At 31.6% G+C, this 22,985-nt stretch overlaps 1 protein-coding gene across 4 annotated transcripts in view; it reads left to right on the plus strand.

Moving 5' to 3' along the window:
- NELL2 (neural EGFL like 2) overlaps positions 1-22,985 on the plus strand; it is a 128,297-nt gene that overhangs the window by 9,688 nt on the left and 95,624 nt on the right. For all 4 annotated transcript variants that reach the window (XM_074269457.1, XM_074269456.1, XM_074269458.1 and 1 more), the window contains exons 4-6: positions 5,651-5,801; positions 20,416-20,589; positions 20,679-20,775. In XM_074269457.1, coding sequence (XP_074125558.1) covers positions 5,651-5,801; positions 20,416-20,589; positions 20,679-20,775 — 422 coding nt within the window. The remainder of the gene's footprint in view (positions 1-5,650; positions 5,802-20,415; positions 20,590-20,678; positions 20,776-22,985) is intronic.

The raw sequence follows: 22,985 nt of genomic DNA on the forward strand, positions 1-22,985 counted from the left end.
CATTTGACAAATATACTGGAGTGGTTTGAGATTTTCTTCTCCAATTTATCTTACAGATGAGGAAAGTTAGGCAAACAGGGCTAAATGACTTACCCAGGATCACACATTTAGTAAATATAGCAGTAAATAGGGTTTTGATAATGCCTAAGCAGAGTGGACTTAAACCTTAGTCTTACTTTTTTAGAAACTTACTTAGAGTTTTTTTTTTCTCTGATGGAATGCTTGAAATTCCTACTTTTTGGATCCTGCTTTTTTGGATTCATCTAATGCATTGTAAATTTTATTCCATCCCTTACATTTTAATCTGTTTAAAGAGATTTTGCTAGGTGTTTTTTTCTTGTCATCTATACATTGTGTAGTTTGTATTTAGTATCTCTTTTTCATTAGATTCTTTAATCCATTCACATTATGAGCTTTAGGTTTATATTTTTGCAATGTATCTCTATTTTTTAAGATTGGGGGTTTTTTGTTCCACTTCCTTTTTTAAAAATAACATCAGTACACTGCTGATTCACTTATTTGTTCCTAATTTATTTTCATAATAATAGCATTTATAGAGTGCCTTATGATTTGAAAAGTACTTTACAAATATTATCTAATCACAAATCTGAAAGTTCCTGCCTATATGACCTTGAACAAGGTACTACTCAATGAGCTTCATCATTCTAATCTACAAAATGAAGATATTGGGACATATATGTTTAACAAATGTATCAATACCTTTTGTCATACCAGTGAGTAAGAAACAATGTGAATGCCTGCCAGCTAGAAAATGGCTGAACATTTGTATCTATATCAAAACAAATCTATATATAAATTATACACACAGAGAAATAGAGACACAGAGGCAGAGACAGAGATAGAGAGATAGATAGAAAAGGGAGAGAGAGAGAGAGAGAGAGAGAGAGAGAGAGAGAGAGAGAGAGAGAGAGAGAGAGAGAGAAGAGAGAAGAGAGAAGAGAGAAAGAGAGAGACAAGCTATGTGACCCTGAGCAAAGTAATATAATCTCTGTTTTACTTAATCTGTTGGAGAAGGAAATGACAAACCACTCTAGTATCATTGCCAAGAAAACTCCATGTATTGTATGATCTGTGGGTTCTCAAAGAGTCAGATTAGATTGAATAACTAAACAACATTTGAATGCAGAAAACAAAGCACCAAGTAAAAGAACAGAAATTGTTCCTGGAGGAAGAGGGGGAGAAGAATCCTGGGCCAAATTTAACAATTCTAATGAAAAAACAATATATTCTGTCAGTTATCAGGAGAAAGACTCTCAGATTTAAAGGAAAATAAATTTATATACCCAATACTATTTTGTGCACAACAAAAAGCACAGAATTGAATAATATATCCAGAAATGTCAAAGAGAATAAGAGTAAACTAAAGTTATACATCTTTCAAATTTGAACCTAAACAACAGACTGTGTATCTGTGTGGGTTGGTGTGTCTGTGTGTGTATTGAATGAAAACTCCAGGGGAAACATTTCTGGGCAATTAACAATCTATTAATTAATCTAGTTGGCAATCAATAAATTGATGGTCACTATATTTCTCTGTAAAAGAAAAATGTCCACAGAGATTCTGAAATACCTTAAATACATTTTGAAAGGGAATTCCCCTGAAAAAATGAAAATCAACCTTGTCTGGGTAGATATTTAATAAGGAGATGGGCTAAAATTCTGCATCTCCTTCTATTGAGAACATGGCTTGTTTATGAGATTCAGCAGCCTCTATCAACCTGGGCCAAGCTATATCCATCAGGACTTAGGCTCCTTCATAAGCAATATTACCTTAAACTTTAATGGAGATCAAGGAGAGGGGTTCCTTTACTGAAGATAAAGGTTCACCCAGACTAGATTCTGTTTGTATTCTAAATAGAAATTATATCTAGTTGATTGGAATCCCATGAAGAAGTAAAGAGCATGTTCCTTGAGGACTAGGAGAAAGTTAATTAATCATCCATATCTTTCAGATACTGACCAACCTTTATTGGAGTGAGGCTTTTACAGAAAATAAAGGAAAGAGCATGAATAGCAATTAATAATTAGTTATTGATGTGAAAACATAATGTTAATTTCTCTCAGTTCCCACTATAAAAAGTTGAAAGATAAGTAGATTATATACCTTTTACAATTATAAATACAATATGAATTCTTAACTACATAAGGGATAGAAGTAATTATTAAGGAGAAATAATTTTGATTATATAACCTTGAAAAGTTTCTACAAAAATGAAATTAATGGATCCTGGATAAAAAAGGGAAATGGTTGCATGAAAAAAAATTGTATCAAATTTCTTGCCACCCAACATGGGGCTGGAGGTGGGGCTGGGGCTGAGTCGGCTGAGGTCGAGGGAATGTCTTTAGCTAAAATCATCTGATATATATGTATATATATATATATATATATATATATATATATATATACATATATATATATATATATATAGACCAAATATATGGGACTCCTGTAGCTAAGTAATCAAAGAATATGAATAAAGAATTCAAAAAGGAATAGCAACATGAAAGAATGCTCAAAATCACTAATATTGAGAAAAAATAAATTAAAAATGACCTTGCGGAAACAAGTAAATATGATAAAAATGGAAATAGTCAAAGATAGAAGGATTATGAATGGTTGGTGGTGCTGTGAATTAGTACAGCCTCCCTAGGAAGCACTTTGTAATTATGCAATAAAAACGAAAAAAAATGTCCATACAATTTGACCCAGAAATTTTGCTGCTAGACAATTGCCTAAGGGTACATTATTTTTTTAAATAGTTCTATATAAACTGAAATATTTTTAGTGACACTTTTTTTTTAAAAGAGAAGAATTGGAAACAGAATACATGCCCATTTTTAGAGAATGGATAAACAAATGGTGATATCTGAATGTAATGGAATATTACTGTGTTATAAAAAACAATTAATTTAATGAATATAGGGAAGCTTGAAAAGACTACTAAGTTTATGCAAACTAAAGGAAGCAGAGCCAAGAAAACAATATGATTAAACACAATGATTAAAATAATTAAATAGAAAGAACAAAATACAAAACAGCCAAAAATGAACATTTCAAAATTACAAAGACATTTTTTCCTAATGAAGAAATATTAAAAGACTCCTATCCATTACATTATTAAAATGCTGTACTCAATATGCCAGCCAGGTTTGAAAAATTCAACAATAGCCACTGAATTGGAAAAGATCAGTTTGTGTCCCCATTCTAAAGAAAGGCAATGCCAAAGAATGTTCAAATTACTGAACAATTGTGCATATCTCATATGCTGTCAAGGTTATGTTTAAGATTCTGAAAGCCAGGCTTCAACAATATGTGAAATTAGAATTACAAAAAGTGCAGGTTGGCTTTTGAAGAGACAAGGGAAGTAGAGACCAAATTGCCAACATTCTCTGGATTATGGAGAAAAAAATGGGAGTTCTTGAATAACAAAAAACAAAAAAGTAAACCAAAACAAAACAAAAAACCCCTATTTCTATTTCATTGACTACACTAAAGCCTTTGACTGTGTATATCACAACAAAATGTGGCAAGTCCTCAAAGACATGGGAATATCAGATCATCTTACTTGCCTCCTGAGGAACCTGTATGTGAGTGTAGAAACACTACTGGATCAAAGGGCACTTATTACTTGTGAAATTAAAAAACATTAGGCAGCTTAGTAAAACTATAAGTTGTATTTTTAAAATATTCTATATTCATTAGATAAATGCTTTTTCATTCAAGTATTTTTATCATTTGATTAAGAACCTTCAAAGTAACTTAGAAGCATAGAGTCATAGCTACAGGTATTATTTAATTAGCCCAGAAGCTCCTCAGATTCAGGATTTGGCAAAGTAATGTTATCAGTGGCAGTTAGGGATGCACAAAATATGCAATACAAACAGCAGAGCAGAGATCAATGATATTATAATAGAAAGACTACTGTATATAAATCATTACACCTGAGATCTAATTACAGTTTCACTCATAACAACATATGATTTTATATAAATCATCCATCTTCTTTTTCATTCTTTTTACCCTTTGACCTAAAATGGACACAGTGATTATGACTACTATTTGTTTAATAGTATTGTGATTGAACAAAAGATGATGAGAATTTAAGGTGGCTTTTACTCTTACACATTTCTGAATGCTTACTGTAAGTTTGAATTGTTTGTGAACATATACTTTTCCCCCGGAGATTTTGCCCAAGATTTTGATTTATATTCTTTGTTGATCTGGGGAGTGAATATTTCTATACTACGGAAAGGAGAAGCAGCTGGGTGGTTCAATGGATAGGAAATAGAATCAAAAAGAATTGAGCTCAAACTTGGGCTCAGATACTTCTTAGCTATATGACCCAAGTCACTTCTGTTTGCTTTAATTCATTGGAAAAGGAGCTGGCAAATCACTTTTGTATCTTTACCAAAAAAACTACATAGGTAGTATTAGTGTGCTTTGGTCTATGGGGACATGATGAGTCAGATGTTACTGAATGACTGAGCAACAATATAAAAAGGAAAACTTTATAGTGATTTTTAAAAAGCTCTTTTTCACTCAGATTTACCCTTAGGAAAAAAGGAAAGAGTTGAGATACTGCAGGTAACTGCCTCCAAATATATGCAAGCTTTCCTTATATATGAGGAGGGTTTTCCTTATACTTAACTATATTATGTGGAAAATTTTATTCATAAATAGGGGATAGACAAGACTAATCCTACCTCCTTTACATCTTCCAACCTCCCAATATAGCTTTGTTAACCTTACCTGGGTGTTTCATCATTTATCTCTTTATCCTAAGACTGTGAATATTGGAAGAAATTTTGTGTCTGCTTTTAAAAACTTTATTGGCAATAGATTATGTTTCTAGGTATGATCACTCACAGTGAGATAAGAGAAGGAAATTTATATAGGAATGGATATATTCTATTCAACAAATTTAAAGAGGAATTTTATCTTTACATTTCATCAGCATCAAGCACATACTTTTATTTGCTCAGCAACAAATTATTTTTATAGATATAAAACTAAGAGCAATGACAATAACTCCATTCACGTTTTGTAATAAGGGTTTCTCCTATAAAGCATATACTTTAAAAAAGAAATCAGAAACACTAAGAATGAGAATACAGCAAGTCTTCTGGCTAAAGGAATCAATATAATAGTATTACTTGCTGTTTTGGGAAGGTAGAAGACAGGATAGAGAGAAAAATTGAAGCACAGTTTCACAGAGGGTGAATGTTGAAACCTATCTTTGCATATATTTGGAAAAATAAAATACTATTTTTAAAAAGAATTGATATGCAAAGTAGAACTTTTTAAAATACAGTTTTCTGAAGCAAGAACATCAAAGTAGACATCAAGCATACATACTTTAATAAGTGAGAAGTAGTATATGAGTAGAAATATTTTGTCTTGGAGGTATTCAACTTGTTGCTCTTAGAAATAAAATATGGTTTAATGGACGAGTTTTTGATTTGAAATTTTATTGTTCTTGTTCTTTGAACCCTTTTGTCTAATTAATATTTGTCTGTACAATCCCTTTCCTATTGTGTATAGATCATTATTCAGCAAAAATTTTAAAAACTTGGCTAATATAAAGAAAAATTGTAGCTTATACTTAGTAATTTTTTGTTTTATTTTTAGATACTTCAAGGAGTGTAAAAGCATCCATTGCTACTGCTGAACAATTTTTTCAGAAGTTACGAAATAAACATGAATTCACTATTTTGGTGACTTTAAAACAAATCCAGTTAAATTCAGGTGTTATCCTGTCTATTCATCATTTAGATAAAAGGTGAGTGTGGCTGCTTCATTTTACTTCATTTCCATTATATTTTGTTTTGTAATTGAGCAGATTAAATAGAAATAAACTAAAGCAAGATACAATATACTGAAGATTGACTTGAAGTTATTGAATGAATGGTAACCTACATACTACATACTTACTAGCCAAATAACAGCCATTTTGCTGAAAATGGAAACTGTTATTTTTCTGTATTTCAAGTTTCTTTAATGAAAGAAACTTTCTTTCTTTTTATTTTTATTTCTGACTTCTCTCCTTCCTTCTCGCCCTCCCCCCCATAGCTATTGAGGGAAAAAATATGATACTCAATATGCAGATGAAGTCATGTAAAGCATATTTCTGTATTAGCTATGTTACAAAAGAAAAATCAAGAAATTGAATGAAAATATGCCTCAATCTGCACTTGTAGCTCATAATTTCTCTCAATGTGAATATATTTCTCATCATGAGCCGTTTGAAAATGTCTTGGATCATTTAAATTAAATCTTTCACAGTTGATTGTCATTATAATATTGCTAATACTGGGCATAATATTCTAGTTAATTCTATTCACTTCATTTTGCATCAGCTCATGTTAGACTTACCTGGATTTTCTGAAACCAATAACTTTGCAATTTCTTACATATATATATATATATATATATATATATATATATATATATCACAAACATTTATCATATATCACAAACATTTATCATAGTTTGTATGGCCATTCCCAGTGTATAGGCATCTCTTCAGTTTCCATTTTTTTGCCACTAAAAAAGAGCAGCGAAGAGTATTTTTGTATTAATGATCATTTTTCTTTTTCTTTGACCTCATTAGGATATATAGCTAGTAATGGTTTTGCTAGATCAAAGGATAGCCACAGTTTATTAACTTTTAGGCATAATTCCAAATTGCTCTTCATTATGGTTAGACCAATTAAAAATTCTACCAACAATTTATTAATGTACCTATTTTTCTATACCCTCCCCAACATTTGTCATTTTCCTTTTTTCCTGTCATTTTACTCAATCTTATGGGTGTTAAATTATACCTCAGAGTTGTTTTAATTTGTATTTCTCTAATTATTAGTGATTTAGAATATTTTTTCCCATATAACTATTGATAAATTCAAGGCACCTAAGTGGCTTGGTGGAAAAAGTACTGGGTCTTGAGTCAGGAAAATCCAAACATTTAAAGATCAACTAATTCCAATATTTAAAAAATTTCTTGATAAAGAAGGGATCCTACCAAACTCTTTTTAAAATGAAACAAATATGAGAGCTATATCCAAGCCAGAAAAAGTGAAAACAGAGAAAGAAAATTATAGAGTAATTTCTTTACTGACTTTAGTGGCAAAAATCCTAAATGAAATATTATTTTAAAATATTAGAACAATATATAACAAAGATTATATGTAGTGACAAAGTGGAATTTATACAGGAATGCATGGATGGATTAATGTAAGGATAACTATTAACATAGTTAATTATATCAATAATAAAAGTAACAAACCATTTGATTATATCTAGAGATGCAGAAAATTTTTTTATAACATTCAACACTCATTTCAATGAAAAACACTTGAAAATATTGATATAAATGAATTTTCCTTATATTGATAAAAACTTATTTATAAAATCATCATCACTTTATTTGTAATGGGGGTAAGCTAGAAGGTTTTTAGTAAGATCACATGTCAAACAAATCAATATTATTCAATATTGTATTGGAAATCTTAGCAATAGCAATAAGAATAATGCAAGAAGAAAAAGGAATCAGAATAGAGAACAATATACTTGGAAAATGCCAAAGACTTCACTAAAAAATTGAAACAATAACTTTAGAAAAGTATCAGGGGAGCAGCTAGATGATGCAGTGGATAGATCACCAACCCTGAAGTTAGGAGGACCTGAGTTCAAATGTGACCTCAGACCTTAAAACTTCCTAGTTGGGTGACCCTGGGCAAATCACTTAACCCCAATTGCCCAGGAAAAGAAAGAAAGAAAGAAAGAAAAGTATCAGGAAAAAAAGCCAATCCATATCAGCAATCTTCTTTGTCACCAACAAAACTCTGCAAGAAGAGATAGTAAAAAATAATAATACTATATTTAAAATAACTCTATATGGTATAAAACACCTAGGAGTACACCTGCCAAAATAAATCCAGGAACTATATAAATATAAACATATTTTTAAACAAATAAAATTAAATTGAAACAATTGGAGAAATATTAATGGGCAGGACCAATATAAATGACATTTTTGCCTACAATAACTTATGCATTCAATGCCATCCCAATTAAATTATCATAAAATAGTTTAATCAATTAGAAAAGGTAACAAAAATAATTCGCTAGGAAAAACAAAAAGTCAAGAATATCAAAGAAAATAAAAAATAAAAAAGAAATAGGAAAGGAAAAAAGAAAGGAAAGAAAGGATCTTTAACTGTATCACATTTTAAACTACATCATAAAGTAGTAATTATCAAAACTAACTAGTACTGGCTAGAAATAGAAAGATAGCTCAATGGAATACAGTAGACATAAAATTTATAGCAATAAATAAACATAATCTTGTATTTGATGAGTGTAAAGACATAAGATTTTGGGATAAGAATTCATTATTTGGTAAAAAAAATTGTTGGGAAAACTGGAATACAAATTGGCAAAAACTATGTATAGATCAATATCTTTCATCACTTATCAAGATAAGTCAAAATGGAAACATCATCTAGATAAAAAGAGAGATATAACAAGAAAATTAGAAAAACATGCAACATATTACTTATCAGATTTATGTATATGTCAACAATTTATAAATAAACAAAAAAAACAAAGTTAGGTGTAAAATGGATCATTTTGATTACATTAAAATAAAAAGATCTTGTACAAATAAAACAAATTTAGCCAAGATTAGAAGGAAAGCTGAAAATTGGGGGAAGAGAGACATTTTATAGACTATTCTGTAATGTTCTTGTTGGTTTTCTGGAGTTGTTGGAGCAGTCTTCCTTTGGAAAGATTAATCACCACAAGAATATCCAGGTGTTAAAGTCCAAATCCTTTATTATCTCCTTCACGATCTAGTTTCCTTGTCTGGGGCCTGGGCTACCTTTCTTAGAGGCCTTCCGGAGTCTTGGTTTCAGTGGAGAAGCTAAGGAAGAGAGCCCTGCCACCACAGTGGGGTGAGATGGTATGAATGAATCTCTCTAAGTCCGAAGGCTTGTGCATCAGCCTCCAACCATCACAAAGGTGGAAGATGATATGAACGTGTCTCTCAGTCCCTTTTCTGAGTCTGTCTCTAGCTCAAACAGGCCTTGGTCTCAATGGAGAAATGAAGGAGGAGAACCATGGAAAGGAAGGCAAGCTGTACAGGCTTTTACTATGCTCCTAGCTTTCTCTCTTGCTATCCCAAATTGCAAACATAAAGCTCAAGCAGCCTGATGATATTTAGAATGAGATTCTTGGGCTTCCTGAAATAAAGGAATATTGGCCAACATAGTTAGAAGGCTATTTGCCTTTGAGTTATCATCAAAAGTAGGACCTGGAAGTCCACTATGAGAGTGGACATGCAAGATATAAATCTTGCCTGGATGCTTTCTCACTTGCTCTTGAAGTTCCTTAAAGAGCTAATACATATTAGAAGTTGCAAATTTTATTTAGGCTGTGGCGATTCTTTGTACCATACCTATCATCCATTTTAGAGAGCAATCTAGAATTAAGATTCAAGATATCCTTAGACCCAGCAATGCTACTACTAGTTCTATTTCCAAAGATAATTAGAAGAAAAGGAAAAGCATTTTTATGTTCTAAGATGTTTATAGCAACTCTCTTCATGGTAAAAAGAACTGGAAATTGCAGGGATTAGAGAATGGCTGAACAAGTTGTCGTGTCAAATGTGTCTGTCTCTAGAGTGTGAAGGCAGGAAAGAATGAAGAAAAAAAAGCTTTTATACAAACAAAACTAATGCAAACAAGATTAGAAGGGAAGTTACAAACTGAGAAAACATTTTTATAGTTAAAGATTCTGATAAAGGCCTCATTTCCAAAATATATAGAGAATTGACTCTTAATTTATAAGATATCAAGCCATTCTCCAATTGATAAGTGATCAAAGGATTTAAACAGGCAATTTTCAGATGATGAAATTGAAACTATTTCCACTCATATGAAAGTGTTCCAAATCACTATTCCAAATCAGAGAAATGCAAATTAAGACAATTCTGAGGTACTACTATGCACCTGTCAGATTGGCTAAGATGACAGGAAAAAATAATGATGAATGTTGGAGGGGATGCAGAAAAACTGGGACATTGATGCATTGCTGGTGGAGTTGTGAACAAATCTAACCATTCTGGAAAGCAATTTGGAATTATGCCCAAAAAGTTATCAAACTGTGCATACCCTTTGATCCAGCAGTGCTACTACTGGGCTTATATCCCAAAGAAATACTAAACAAGGGAAAGGGACTGTATGTGCCAAAATGTTTGTGGCAGCCCTTTTTGTAGTGCCTAGAAACTGGAAAATGAATGGATGTCCATCAATTGGAGAATGGTTGGGTAAGTTGTGGTATATGAATGTTATGGAATATTATTGTTCTATAAGAAATGACCAGCAGGATGAATACAGAGAGGCTTGGAGAGACTTACATCAACTGATGCTGAGTGAAATGAGCATAACCAGGACATCATTATACACTTCAACAATGATACTACTATATGAAGATGTATTCTGATGGAAGTGGATAAGAGAATATCTAATTCAGTTCCAATTGTGATCAATTGTGATCAATAATGGACAGAATCAGCCACACTCAGAAAAGGAACACTGGGAAATGAGTGTAAACTGTTTGCACTTTTGTTTTTCTTCCCAGGTTATTTTTACCTTCTAAATCCAATTCTCCCTGTGCAATAAGAGAACTGTTTAGTTCTATATTCTAGGATATACTATAACATAATTAACATGTATCAGACTGCTTGCCATCTAGGGGAAAGGGTGGAGGAAGGGAAGGGAAAAGTCGGAACAGAAGTGAGTGCAAGTGATAATGTTGTAAAAAAATTACCCAGGCATATGTTCTGTCAATTAAAAATTATAATTTTTTAAAAAGATATGCTTTTGATCCAGAGAATAGCTTGCAGTAAAATAAATTAAAATAAAAATAAAAAAAGAAAAGAAATAAAAACCTTCAGGAAAAATTAAGTGAAAAATAAAGAGAAAGAGAGAGAGAGAAATAGAGAATGCTTCTATTTGTATTCAGACTTGATCTATATCTTCACTGGGTATGAATAGGATTTTTTATCACAACTCTTTCAGAATATTCAGAATTGGTGTGGATGATTGTACTATTGAGAATAACAATGTAATTTACAGCTAGTTATCCCAGAACATTGCTATTATTTTGTATACAATATATTTCACTTTATTCATGAAGGACTTTCCAGGTTTTTTTTTTTCCCTGAGAGCATCCTGATCATCATTTCCCAGAGAACAACAATATTTCATCAGATTAACTTGGTTTGAAATTTGTTTACAATTACTATTGCTAATTGTATTTCCCTGATTTATTCTCTCTCCTTTCACCTTGTGTGTCCTCCAAAGTGTTTTGCTGCATATCACTCCTTCTCCCCTAATGTGCCCTTTTATCATCCAACTTCCCTTTCCATCTCTCATTCCCTTCCTATTTTCCTGCAGGCTAAGATAGATTTATATACGCCTATTGAATATGCATGTTATTTCCTGTTTGAACCAATTCTGAGAATAATATTTATTTACTTACCCTTTCATTCCTCTCTTCTCCACTGTAAAAGGTTTTGCTTGTCTTTTTTATGGCAGATAATTTGCACCATTCCACATCTCCTTTTCCCTTTCTCCTGGTAAATTTTTTCTCATCCCTTAATTTTATCATTAAAAAAAACGATATTATCTCTTCATATTCAACTCACACTGTGCCTTCTGTCAATATATATTCGTTCTAACTGCCATAATAATGAGAATTTTCTAACGAGTTACAGGTATCATCCTCCCATGTAGGAATGTGAAAGATAACCCTTATTAAGTCCCTTATTATCTCACTTTCCTGATTATGGTTCTCCAAAGTCCTGTATTTCAAAATCAAAATTTCCATTCCATTTGTCTTTTCATCACAAATGCTTGAAAATCTTCTATTTCATTGAATGACAAACTTTTCCTCTGAAGAACTATATTCAGTTTTGTTGGGTAGGTGATTCTTTGGTTGCAATCCTAATTTCATTGCTCTCTGCCCTCCAGTCCTGTAATGTAGAAGCTACTTGATCTTGCATTACACCCAATTGTTTCTTTCTGGATTCTTGAATTATTTTCTCCTGGACCTGGAAGTTCCAGAATTTGGTTATAATATTCCTGGATGTTTTTATTTTGGTATTTCAGGAGGTGAGTGGTGGAGTCTTTCAGTTTCTATTTTATCTTCTGGTTCGAGAGTATCAGGATAGTTTTCCTTGATAATTTCTTGAAAGATAATGTCCAGGTTCTTTTTCTGATCATAACTTTCAGGTAGACAAATAATTTTTGAATTATCTCTCCTGGATTTATTTTCCAGGTCAATTGTTTTTCCAAAGAGATAATTCACATTTTTTCCTTTAAAAAAATTTTTTTTGCCTTATTGTATCTTGATTTCTCACAAAATCATTAGCTTCCATTTGCTCAGTTCTATGTTTAAGAAATTATTTTCCTCAGTGAAGTTTTGTACCTCCTTTCCAATGGCCAATTTGGTTAAAAATATTAAAATTTATTTTTAACACACATTGCTTAATGGGAGAGAAAAATTAGAGCAAAAAGGAAAAACTATTGGGAAAGATTTAAAAAAAAACAGAAAAAGAAGTGAACATAGCATGTGTTGATTTAACATTCAGTCTCATTTTTTTTTTCTTGGCGCAAATGGCATTTTCTGTAAAAAGTCTGTTGGGATTGCTTTGTGATCACTGAATTGCTGAGAAGAACCAATCTTTTTATAGTTGATCATCATACATTCTTGCTGTTATTGTGTACAATATATTTCTGGTTCTGCTTGTCTTGTTCATAATCAGTTCATATAAATCTTTCTAGGCCTTTCCAAAATCAGCTTCTTCATCATTTTTTATAGAACAATAATATTCCATTACCTTTGTGTATAATAACTTGTTTAGCCATTCCCCAATTGCTACCACAAAAAGAGCTGCTACAAACATTTTTTGCACATGTGGGTCTTTTTCCCTTCTTTATGATTTTCTTGGGAGACAGACCCAGTAATGACACTGTTGAGTCAAAGGGTATACACAGTTTTATAGCTCTTTAGGCATAGTTCCAGATTGCTCTACAGAATGGTTGGATCATTTCACACCTCTACATAAGAGTTATTTTAATTTGCATTTCTCTAATCAATAATGATATAGAGTTTTTATATAACTATAGGTGGCTTTAATTTTATCATCTGAAAATTGTTCATATTCTTTGACCATTTATCAATAGGGAATGATTTGTATTATTTATAAATTTGACACAGTTCTTTATATATTTTAGAAATGAGATCTTTATAAAAAATACTACCTGTAAAGGTTTTTCTCTCAGCTTTGTATTTTACTTTTAATCTTCTTTCTGTTTATTTTGATTGTGCAAAATCATTTTAATATAATATAATTAAAGCTGTCAATTTTACCTTTCATAATGTTCTCTAGTTCTTCTTTGTCATAAATTCTTCCCTTCCCTATCTGATAAGTAAATTATCCCTTGTTCTCCTAATTTGTTTATGGTATCACCCTTTATGCCCAAATCATGTATGCATTTTGACATTATTTTGGTATGGGATATGAGATGTAGGTCTACGTCTGACATATTTTCCTATTTTCCCAGCTATTTTTGTCAAATACGGAGTTCTTATTCCAGAACCTGGAGTTTGGGGATTTATCAAATAATATATTGTTAGAAGCCCACATTTCTAGTCCAATGTTGAATAATACTGGTGATAATGGACTTCTTTGTTTCACCCCTGATCTTATTGAGAATGCTTCCAACTTCTCTCCATTACAAATAATATCTACTGTAGGTTTTAGATAGATACTGCTTATTATTTTAAGGAAAGCTCCCTTTATCCCTAAGCTCTCTAATGTTTTTTTGACAGGAATGGGTGCTGTATTTTGTCAAAAGCTTTTTCTGCCTCTATTGAGATTATCATATGATTACTGCTGGTTTTGCTATTGATGTGCTTGATTATGGTAATAGTTTTCCTGATATTGAATTAACCCTGCATTCCTGGTGTAAATCCCACTTAGTCATAGTGTATTATCCTGCTGATAAATTTTTGTAATCTCTTTGCTAATATTTTATTTACATTTTTGCATCAATATTCATTAGGAAGATTGGTCTATAATTTTCTTTCTTTGTTTTGTCTCTTCCTGGTTTAGGTGTCAGTGCCATATTTGTGTCACAGAAGGAATTTGGCAGTACTCCTTTTTTATCTATTTTCCAAAATAATTTACATAGTATTGGCATTAATTGTTCTTTAAATGTTGAGTAGAATTCACTTAGGAATCCATTTGGTCCTGGAGATTTTTTAAAGGAGTTCATTAATGACTTGTTCAATTTATTTTTCTAAAATGAGACTACTTAAGCAATTTATTTCCTCTTCTGTTAACCTGGGAAATTTATATTTTTGTAAATGTTCAACCATTTCAAATAGATTGTCAGATTTGCTACCATACAATTGGGAAAAATACCTCCTAATTATTGCTTTATGTTCTTTGTCATTGGTAATAAGTTCACCTTTTTCATTTATGATGCTAGTGATTTGGTTTCTTTCTTTCTTTTTTCTGATAAAATTAACCAAAGATTTATCTATTTTGTTGTTTTTTTCATGAAAGAAACTCATAGTTTTACTTATTAGTTCAAAAGTCTTCTTAGTTTCTAATTTTTAAAAATATCTCCTTTGAGGTTCAGTATTTCTAATTTGACATTTAATTGGGAGTTTATAATTTGTTCTTTTTACAGTTTTTTAGTTGCATGCCTAATTCTTTGATCTCCTCTCTCTATATATTATTCATATGGCTATTTAGAGATATAAAATTTCCCCTAAGAAGATGGCTGCATATCATAGGTTTTGTTATGTTGTCTCTTTATTGTCATTCTCTTGAATGAAATTATGGATTGTTTCTGTGATTTGTTGTTTGATCCACTCATTCTTTTGTATTAGATTATTTAATTTCCAATTGGTTTTTAGTCTATCTTTTATTGGCCCTTTATTGAATATAATTTTTATTGCATTGTAGTCTGAAAAGGAAGAATTTACTTTGTCTGCTTTTTTGTACTTGATTGTGAAGTTTTTATGCCCTAATACATCAAAAATTTTTGTGTAATTGCCATATACTGCCAAGAAAAAGATGTATTCCTTTCTCTCCATATTCAATTTTTGCCAGAGATGTATCATATCTAAGTTTTCTAGGATCCTATTAAATTTCCTTGTTCTTTCTTGTTTATTTTGTGGTTAGATTGTTTAATTCTGAGAGTGGAATGTTGAGGTCCCCCACTAGAATAGTTTTGTTGTCTATTTCTTCCCATAACTGGCTTTAAAATCTTTTCTAGAAATTTGCCTGCTCTACCACTTGGTATATACACACTTACTATAGTTACTACTTCATTATCAGTACCCTTTCTCAAGATGTACTTTCCTTCCTCATCAGCTTTAATAAGGCCTATTTTTATTTTTGCTTTATCTGAGATTAGGATTGCCGTCTCAGCTTTTTTTTTTTTTTTTTTTTTTTTTTTTTTTTTTTTTTTTTTTACTCCAACTGAAACATAATAAATTCTGTTCCCTCCTTTTACCTTTACACTGTATGTGTCTCTGTGTCAGATGTGTTTCTTGTAAACAACATATTATAGTACTCTGTCTTTTAATGCACTCTGCTATTTGCTTCCATTTTGTGGAAGAATTCATACTATTCAATTCACAGTTATGTTTACCAGCTCTATATTTGCCTATATCCTATTTTCTCCTCTTTATTTAGTTTTGCATTCTCTTTCCATCCTGTTCTTAGTTTTGTATATTTTTGCCTACCTCACCCACTACTTTATCTTCTATCACTCCTTCCCTTTCTCACATTAGTATTATTTTATTCTTCTTAATCACTATCTTATCTTCTACCAACCTTTCCCCACCTTCTCTTACCTTTTTCCTTAGTGTTTCTTCCCTCCCTTCTATCTGCCCCTCTTTTTTCTTTTCCTTTTCCTCCTTCTAGTTCTTTATAGAGTTAAACAAATTTCTATACCCAACTGAACAAAAAATTATTCCCTCTTAGAGCCCAAACCAATGAGATCAAGCTTCAGACAATGCTCATCCCCTTTCATTCTTTCTCTGCATTGCACCTTTTGCACCTCTTCATGTGAACTAATTTTAGCTTTATAACCCCTCTTTACTCTTCTTCCAGTTCAGATCTTTTCTCACCCCTCAAAGTCTTTTTCTTTGATGTCATCACATCACAACTCCCCAGTCTATGTGATGTCCCCCTCTGTTTGCCCAGTGGCAGATACAATTCTCAAGAGTTACAGATATCATTTTCCCATCTATGGATGTAAACAATTTAACTTTTAAATAATATATATTTTCCCCTTTTTACCTTTTTATGCTTTTCTTGAGTCCTATCTTTGTAGATTAACATTTCTATTTAGTTCTGTTTTTTTTTTTCAGTAGAAATGATTTTCAGTAGAAATTCATTGAAGGTCCATTTCCTCTCCTGAAAGACAATGCTGAATTTCTCTAGGTAGTTAATTCTTAGTTATCACCCTAGTTCCTTTGCTTTCCAGATTATAGTATTCAAGGTTCTCCAATCTTTTAATGCAGAAGCTGTCAAATCTTGAGTAATCCTGACTATTATTCCTTGATATTTGAATTGTTTTTGTGTAGCAGCTTGCAGTACTTTTTTTTTTTTTTTTTTGAGATTGTAGTTTTAGAATTTCTGAACAAGATTCCTTGATTTTCCTTGTGGGATCTCTTTGTGAAGGTGACAGATGGCTTCTTCCAATCAGTATTTTCCCAGCTGTTTCTAAAATATTGTGGTAATTTTCCTTAATTATTTGTAATTGTAGAATTGTACATTTGTAGAATGCTATCCAGGGTCTTTTTTTGGTCATGGCCTTCAAATAGGCCAAAAATTTTTAAATTGTCTCTTTTAGATCTATTTTCCAGCTCAGCTGTTTTCCCCAAAAGTATTTCACATTTTCTTCCATTTTTTTTCATTCTTTTTAGTTTCTTTGATTCTTACTGTCTCACAAAGTCATTAGCTTCCATTTGCCCTATTATGGTTTTTTTGTTTATTTTTTATTTTTTTATTCTTTTTCCCCCCTGAGGCTGGGGTTAAGTGACTTGCCCAGGGTCACACAGCTAGGAAGTGTTAAGTGTCTGAGAACAGATTTGAACTCTGGTCCTCCTGAATTCAAGGCTGGTGCTCTATCCACTGCGCCACCTAGCTGCCCCTATTATGGTTTTTAATGTGTGATTTTTTTCAGTTAGCTTCTGTATCTTTTTTTCCCATTTGGTTAATTCTACTGTTTAAGTAGTTGTTTTCTTCAGACAATTTTTTCCTTTCCTTTTCCAAGCTGACTCTCTAATGCATAATTATTATGTCCTTTCTCATTTTTCTTCTCTCTCTCTCTCTCTCTCTCTCTTATTTGCCTTTTAAAGTCCTTTATGTGAACTTCTAAGAAGCCTCTTTGAGCCTGAGACCAATTCATATCATTCTTTGAGATTTTCTCCATGGAGAATCTATCCTTGTCTGAGTTTGTGTTTTGGTCTGCCCTGTCACCAAGTAGCTTTCTATGGTCAAGGTTTTTTTCTGTTTCTTGCTCATTTTCTTTCCTTTTTTTTTTTTTTTTTTTTTTTTTTTTTTTTTACTTTTTTTGGTCGAACTCTGCTCCTGGGGCAAAGGGGGCACTATCCCAAGATTCCTGTGCAGCTCTGAGCCTTGGATTTGACCCAGGGGTCTCTTGGGTTTGAAGGGGAGTAGCTTAGCCTGCTCTTTTCAGGAAACAGCCTGGTTTCCCAGAGTTTGTCTTCTGAACTGGGATTGGAGGCTATCCCACTGATCTGCTCCTGTACCTGACCCAGGACTGAGGGTCTTAGTTGCTGACTTGCTATGACTGAGACCCTCTTACTAGCTTTCCCACAATCTATCTGAGCTGGCCTGAACACCTTTTTCATACTAGTGAAATCTTTCTTGAAGATTTTTCACTCTATCTTGAGCTGATTTATTTAATTATTTTTTTTATTTCATTTTCAGTTGATTTGAATTATTCTTTTTTTGATTGTTTTTGACATAATTTGATTTTCTTTTCTTTTTTCTGTCGTTAGCTGATCACCTATTTTGTTGTAGTCAGGTCTTTAGAAAAGTTAGAAATCTGGAAATTACTACTGGAAGAAAGAAGTTCATATATTTTCTCAGTTGAGAATGGTAATTTTACAAAAACTGGCTGTAATAAGGGCATTACAACCTTCACAAAAATTTAGGAAAGCAAAAAATGTCTGGATTTGGTAAAAAAAAAAAAAATAGGTGATCAGCTAGTTTGATAGAAAAAAGAGAAGAAAATCAAATTGGGTCAAAAATAACCAAAACCTATCTTTCTTAACTCCACTTAGGAACCTTAAAGCATATCCATTCTAAGATGTGTATTTCTTTTTCTTCTATTACTCTGGTTGTGAAAGAATCCAGCCATTGGCTAAGATGACAGGAAAAGATAATGATGAATGTTGGAGGGGATGTGGGAAAACTGGGTCACTGATGCATTGTTGGTGGAGTTGTGAAAGAATCCAGCCATTCTGGAGAGCAATTTGGAACTACACCCCAAAAGTTATCAAACTGTGCATACCTTTTGATCCAGCAGTGTTACTACTGGGCTTATCTCCCAAAGAGATATTAAAGAAGGGAAAGGGACCTGTATGTGCCAAAATGTTTGTGGCAGCTCTTTTTGTAGTGGCTAGAAAATGGAAAATGAATGGATGTCCGTCAATCGGAGAATGATTGGGTAAATTATGGTATATGAATATTATGGAATATTTTTGCTCTGTAAGAAATGACCAGCAGGATGAATATAGAGAGGTTTGGAGAGACTTACATGATCTGATGCTGAGTGAAATGAGCAGAACCAGGAGATCACTAATACACTTCAACAACAATACTGTATGAGGATGTATTCTGATGGAAGTGGATATCTTCAACATAAAGAAAATCCAACTCACTTCCAGTTGATCAATGATGGACAGAAACAGCTACACCCAGAGAAGGAACACTGGGAATTGAATGTAAACTGTTTGCACTACTGTCGTTCTACCCAGGTTACTTATAACTTCAGAATCCAATTCTTACTGTGCAACAAGAAAATTGGATTTGCACACATATGTTGTATCTTGGTTATACTGTAACACATTTAATATATATGGGATTGCCTGTCATTTAGGGGAGGGAGTAGAGGGAGGGAGGGGAAAATTTGGAAAAAATGAATATAATGGATAATGTTGTAAAAAAATTACTCATGCATATGTACTGTCAAAAAATTATAATTATAAAATTAATTTTAAAAAGTTTTTCTTGAAACAAAAATACTCTTTTTCTCTTGATTCCACTTGTATTTTAAATTATCTATTTAGTTCTAGTCTTTTCTTCAAGACTTCTTGGAAATTCTCTGTATCATTGGCTAAGATGACAGGAAAAGATAATGATGAATGTTGGAGGGGATGTGGGAAAACTGGGTCACTAATGCATTGTTATATGTAGTGGAGATTAAGAAGAGACCTTTCCAATAAAAGCAATGGTAAATAAGGTCCTATTTTCACTGTTAGTTTTTATACAGTGCTGGAAACATTAGCTAAAGAAACAGGGGGAAAAATGCTAATCGAAGGAATAAGGAAAGGAAGCAATATTATCATTTTTAGTGGATAATATGATTTTTTAATTTAGAGAATTCTGAAGAGTCAACTTAAAAATTATTGAAACAGCAACTATAGCTATATGTTGTAGGAAAACTTCCATTCTTGTTAAAGGACCATGCCTTTTTTGTTCTGTTTCTATATTATATCTGACCTAACACAGAGAACTGCCAAAGTCTTTTTGTCTTGCAGGAAAGGTTCAAGAATAAGCTTTCTTCAATAAAACTTATTTAAAACCATGCTGGCATGGATTGCTCCTCTTTGTTTGATATATATTCTTTGCCATGTGAAAATATAACTCTGAATGATCTGCATTGATACCTAAAGCATTACTAAAGAGAAAATACCTCTTGGCATAACAATACAATAGAGATTAAATGACATCTGTGTGTTGAATTTATAATTTTTTAGTTAAATTTTTATCTACTTAATGTTTGCTGAATTGAATTTAACCTAAATATATTTTTTCTACCAGTTAGATGTATTTCTTTTCTGTTATGATTAGATATAAAGGACTCATGTACATATAATAGCTCTTTAATATGATTATTAAATTAGGGTTAACCTCAGCCTTTACTTCTCCAGGTTATTCTCCTAATGCCCTTAACCAAAGCCAAATTATTTGCTTTCCCATTGATTATTGTATTAAATATTTCCACTGTGATAAGACTAATTTATAATGTAATTCTTTATTTATGCTACAGATACCTGGAACTGGAAAGCAGTGGTCATCGAAATGAAATCAGGTTGCATTACCATTCAGGCAGTAAACAAACTCAAACAGAAGTGTTTCCTTACATTCTGGCTGATGATAAGTGGCACAGACTCTCCTTAGCCATTAGTGCCTCACATTTGATTTTACATGTGGATTGCAATAAGTAAGTGCAAATTGATTGTATGGAATAATTGGGATATTATAGAGTGAAAACAAGAAATATGCTTCATTTCCCATTTTTATTTTATGCAGAATTTATGAAAGAGTGGTGGAAAAACCATCTATGGATTTGCCTTTAGACACAACATTTTGGCTAGGACAAAGGAATAATGCACATGGTTACTTTAAGGTAGGATTTCAAGGAAGAAATAAAGTTAAATAAGTGGGTTATGTATATTCTTTCTGTATGGGCAAGACGATTATTTTTACAAGGAGTGGATTTTAATTCATTTTAGCAATTTACTCTATCATTTTTTCCAGAAGGGGAACACAATTTTTCTTTCATTTTTAATTATATTTTATTTCACAGGTAAACTTTTTCCTCATTTATAAATTTAATTTTTGTCATTAATTGGACACTTATGAAATAACCAAGGAAAGAAATTCAAGTTAATATGATTTTCAATATGGCAAAAATGTTATTTGAATATGTTTATTTATTCATAAACAGCCTCAGCTTCATCTTCCATATTATCTTTGAGACTTCTTTTCTGGTGGTGGTAATATTTGGACAAGGCTTTTCATCACTTATTCTTTTTTTCCTCCTTGAAACTATAATGCTATGTAAAAATAATAATAAATAAATAATATGCTACACATATTTAGCATATCCACCAAAACATGAGAGTAATCATGAATTTTCTAGTACCCATTTAAAAGCATGAAAGGTAATTTGAGATCATCTAATCCACCAAAATTTTAGAACCATGAATTGGAGAAATTGTGACTCATTTAAATTTGCTCTAATACTTTATTGAATATTATGTGCCATATTAATAAAACTCCTGGGCAGAATGAATGTTTTAAAAGGAAAAGTAATAACAAATAAAAACTTAGATTCAGATACAAGAATTAGAAAGAAAAATAATTACAACAAATTTCACTTCTATAATTTAATTTATAAAATTCATAATTCTATTATAAAAATGTTTTATTAGAGTGACTAGATCTCATTTGGAATAGACAGTCAGTCAGACAGGTAAATAGATAAAAAGATCCCAACATTTCAATGATAAATCCCCTAGCCATGGGACAATGTTTACTTTAATATGCCTTGAGGTAGTTATTATAATTGATTGTAATTGGTCAAAACATCTAAAATGTTTTGATCATTAACTTTATTATATGTCATTAAATTTTGTACATTACTTTTTTTAGAGATGATTTAACTTTTCCATATCTAGTAGATTTAGTCTACCAAGTATACAATTTACTTGTAAAAATTAATCTTGGGGCACTTAGATGGAGCATCCACATTGTCATCTGGAGAGCTTGAGTTCAAACACAACTCAGACCTTAATACTTCTTAGCTGTGTGACCCTGGGCAAGTCACTTAACCCCAATTGCCTTACAAAAACAAAAACAAAAACGAATCTCAAAAGGAAGACCTTGAACTTGAAATAAACTCAACAAAAATGGCAATATTTATTGAAGGGAAGCTGCATGTTTCAAATTTCAACAGTTGACAACCTAATTCTAATAGTGTGTGTATATATATATATATATATATATATATATATATATATATATATATATATATATATATATATATATATATATACACAAATATGCATATATATAGAAATATGCTGTATAGATAGAAATTATACATATATAATTTCTATACATTATAATAATAATAATACTGTATCATAAACCAAAAAATTTGAGGAGTGCTGCATTTGGCAATTGATTTTGATTCTTCTTGTAAATCAAGTGAGATATCAATTTTTAAAAAAATATGAAAGTAGTGATAAAGTAGTAACCAAATTACTCAAAAGAAAAAATGGATTGTATCTAATAAGATGACTAATTTTAAACTATTTTTTTACAAATTATATTTAATTATTTTTGCTGAGGCAATTGGGGTTGTGACTTGCCCAGGTCACCCAGGTAGGAAGTGTTAAGTTTCTGAAACCAGATTTGAATTCAGGTTCTCCTGAATTTAGGACTAGTTAGTTCTCTATCCACTGCACCAAACTAGCTGCCCCAATATCCATTGTTTTTAGAAGTCCAGTAAACAAATATATTTACTTTGATAACTAAGGATTAATATAAATTTTACCTGTAAGTTTGTAACAAATGTTCTGGGTAAAACATTGAGTTTCATGCTAAACTTCCTAGTCTCCTAAAGTCTTGTCAGAATATCTATTTGCACCTGGCATATTTCCTGTTCTTTTGGAATCAAGAAATACTTGAAAATAAAAACTAAGACAAAGATCAAAATGAAAAAAATATATACCTAAACAATCATAGAATTTGTAACTCAGTTTTTCTTTTTTTTTCTAGGACAAATGTAACATTTTATAGCTCCCAAGTAACATTTTTTAATAATTATAT

The sequence above is a fragment of the Sminthopsis crassicaudata genome, chromosome 5, assembly GCF_048593235.1.
Source record: "Sminthopsis crassicaudata isolate SCR6 chromosome 5, ASM4859323v1, whole genome shotgun sequence".
NCBI classification, from domain to species: Eukaryota; Metazoa; Chordata; class Mammalia; order Dasyuromorphia; family Dasyuridae; genus Sminthopsis; species Sminthopsis crassicaudata.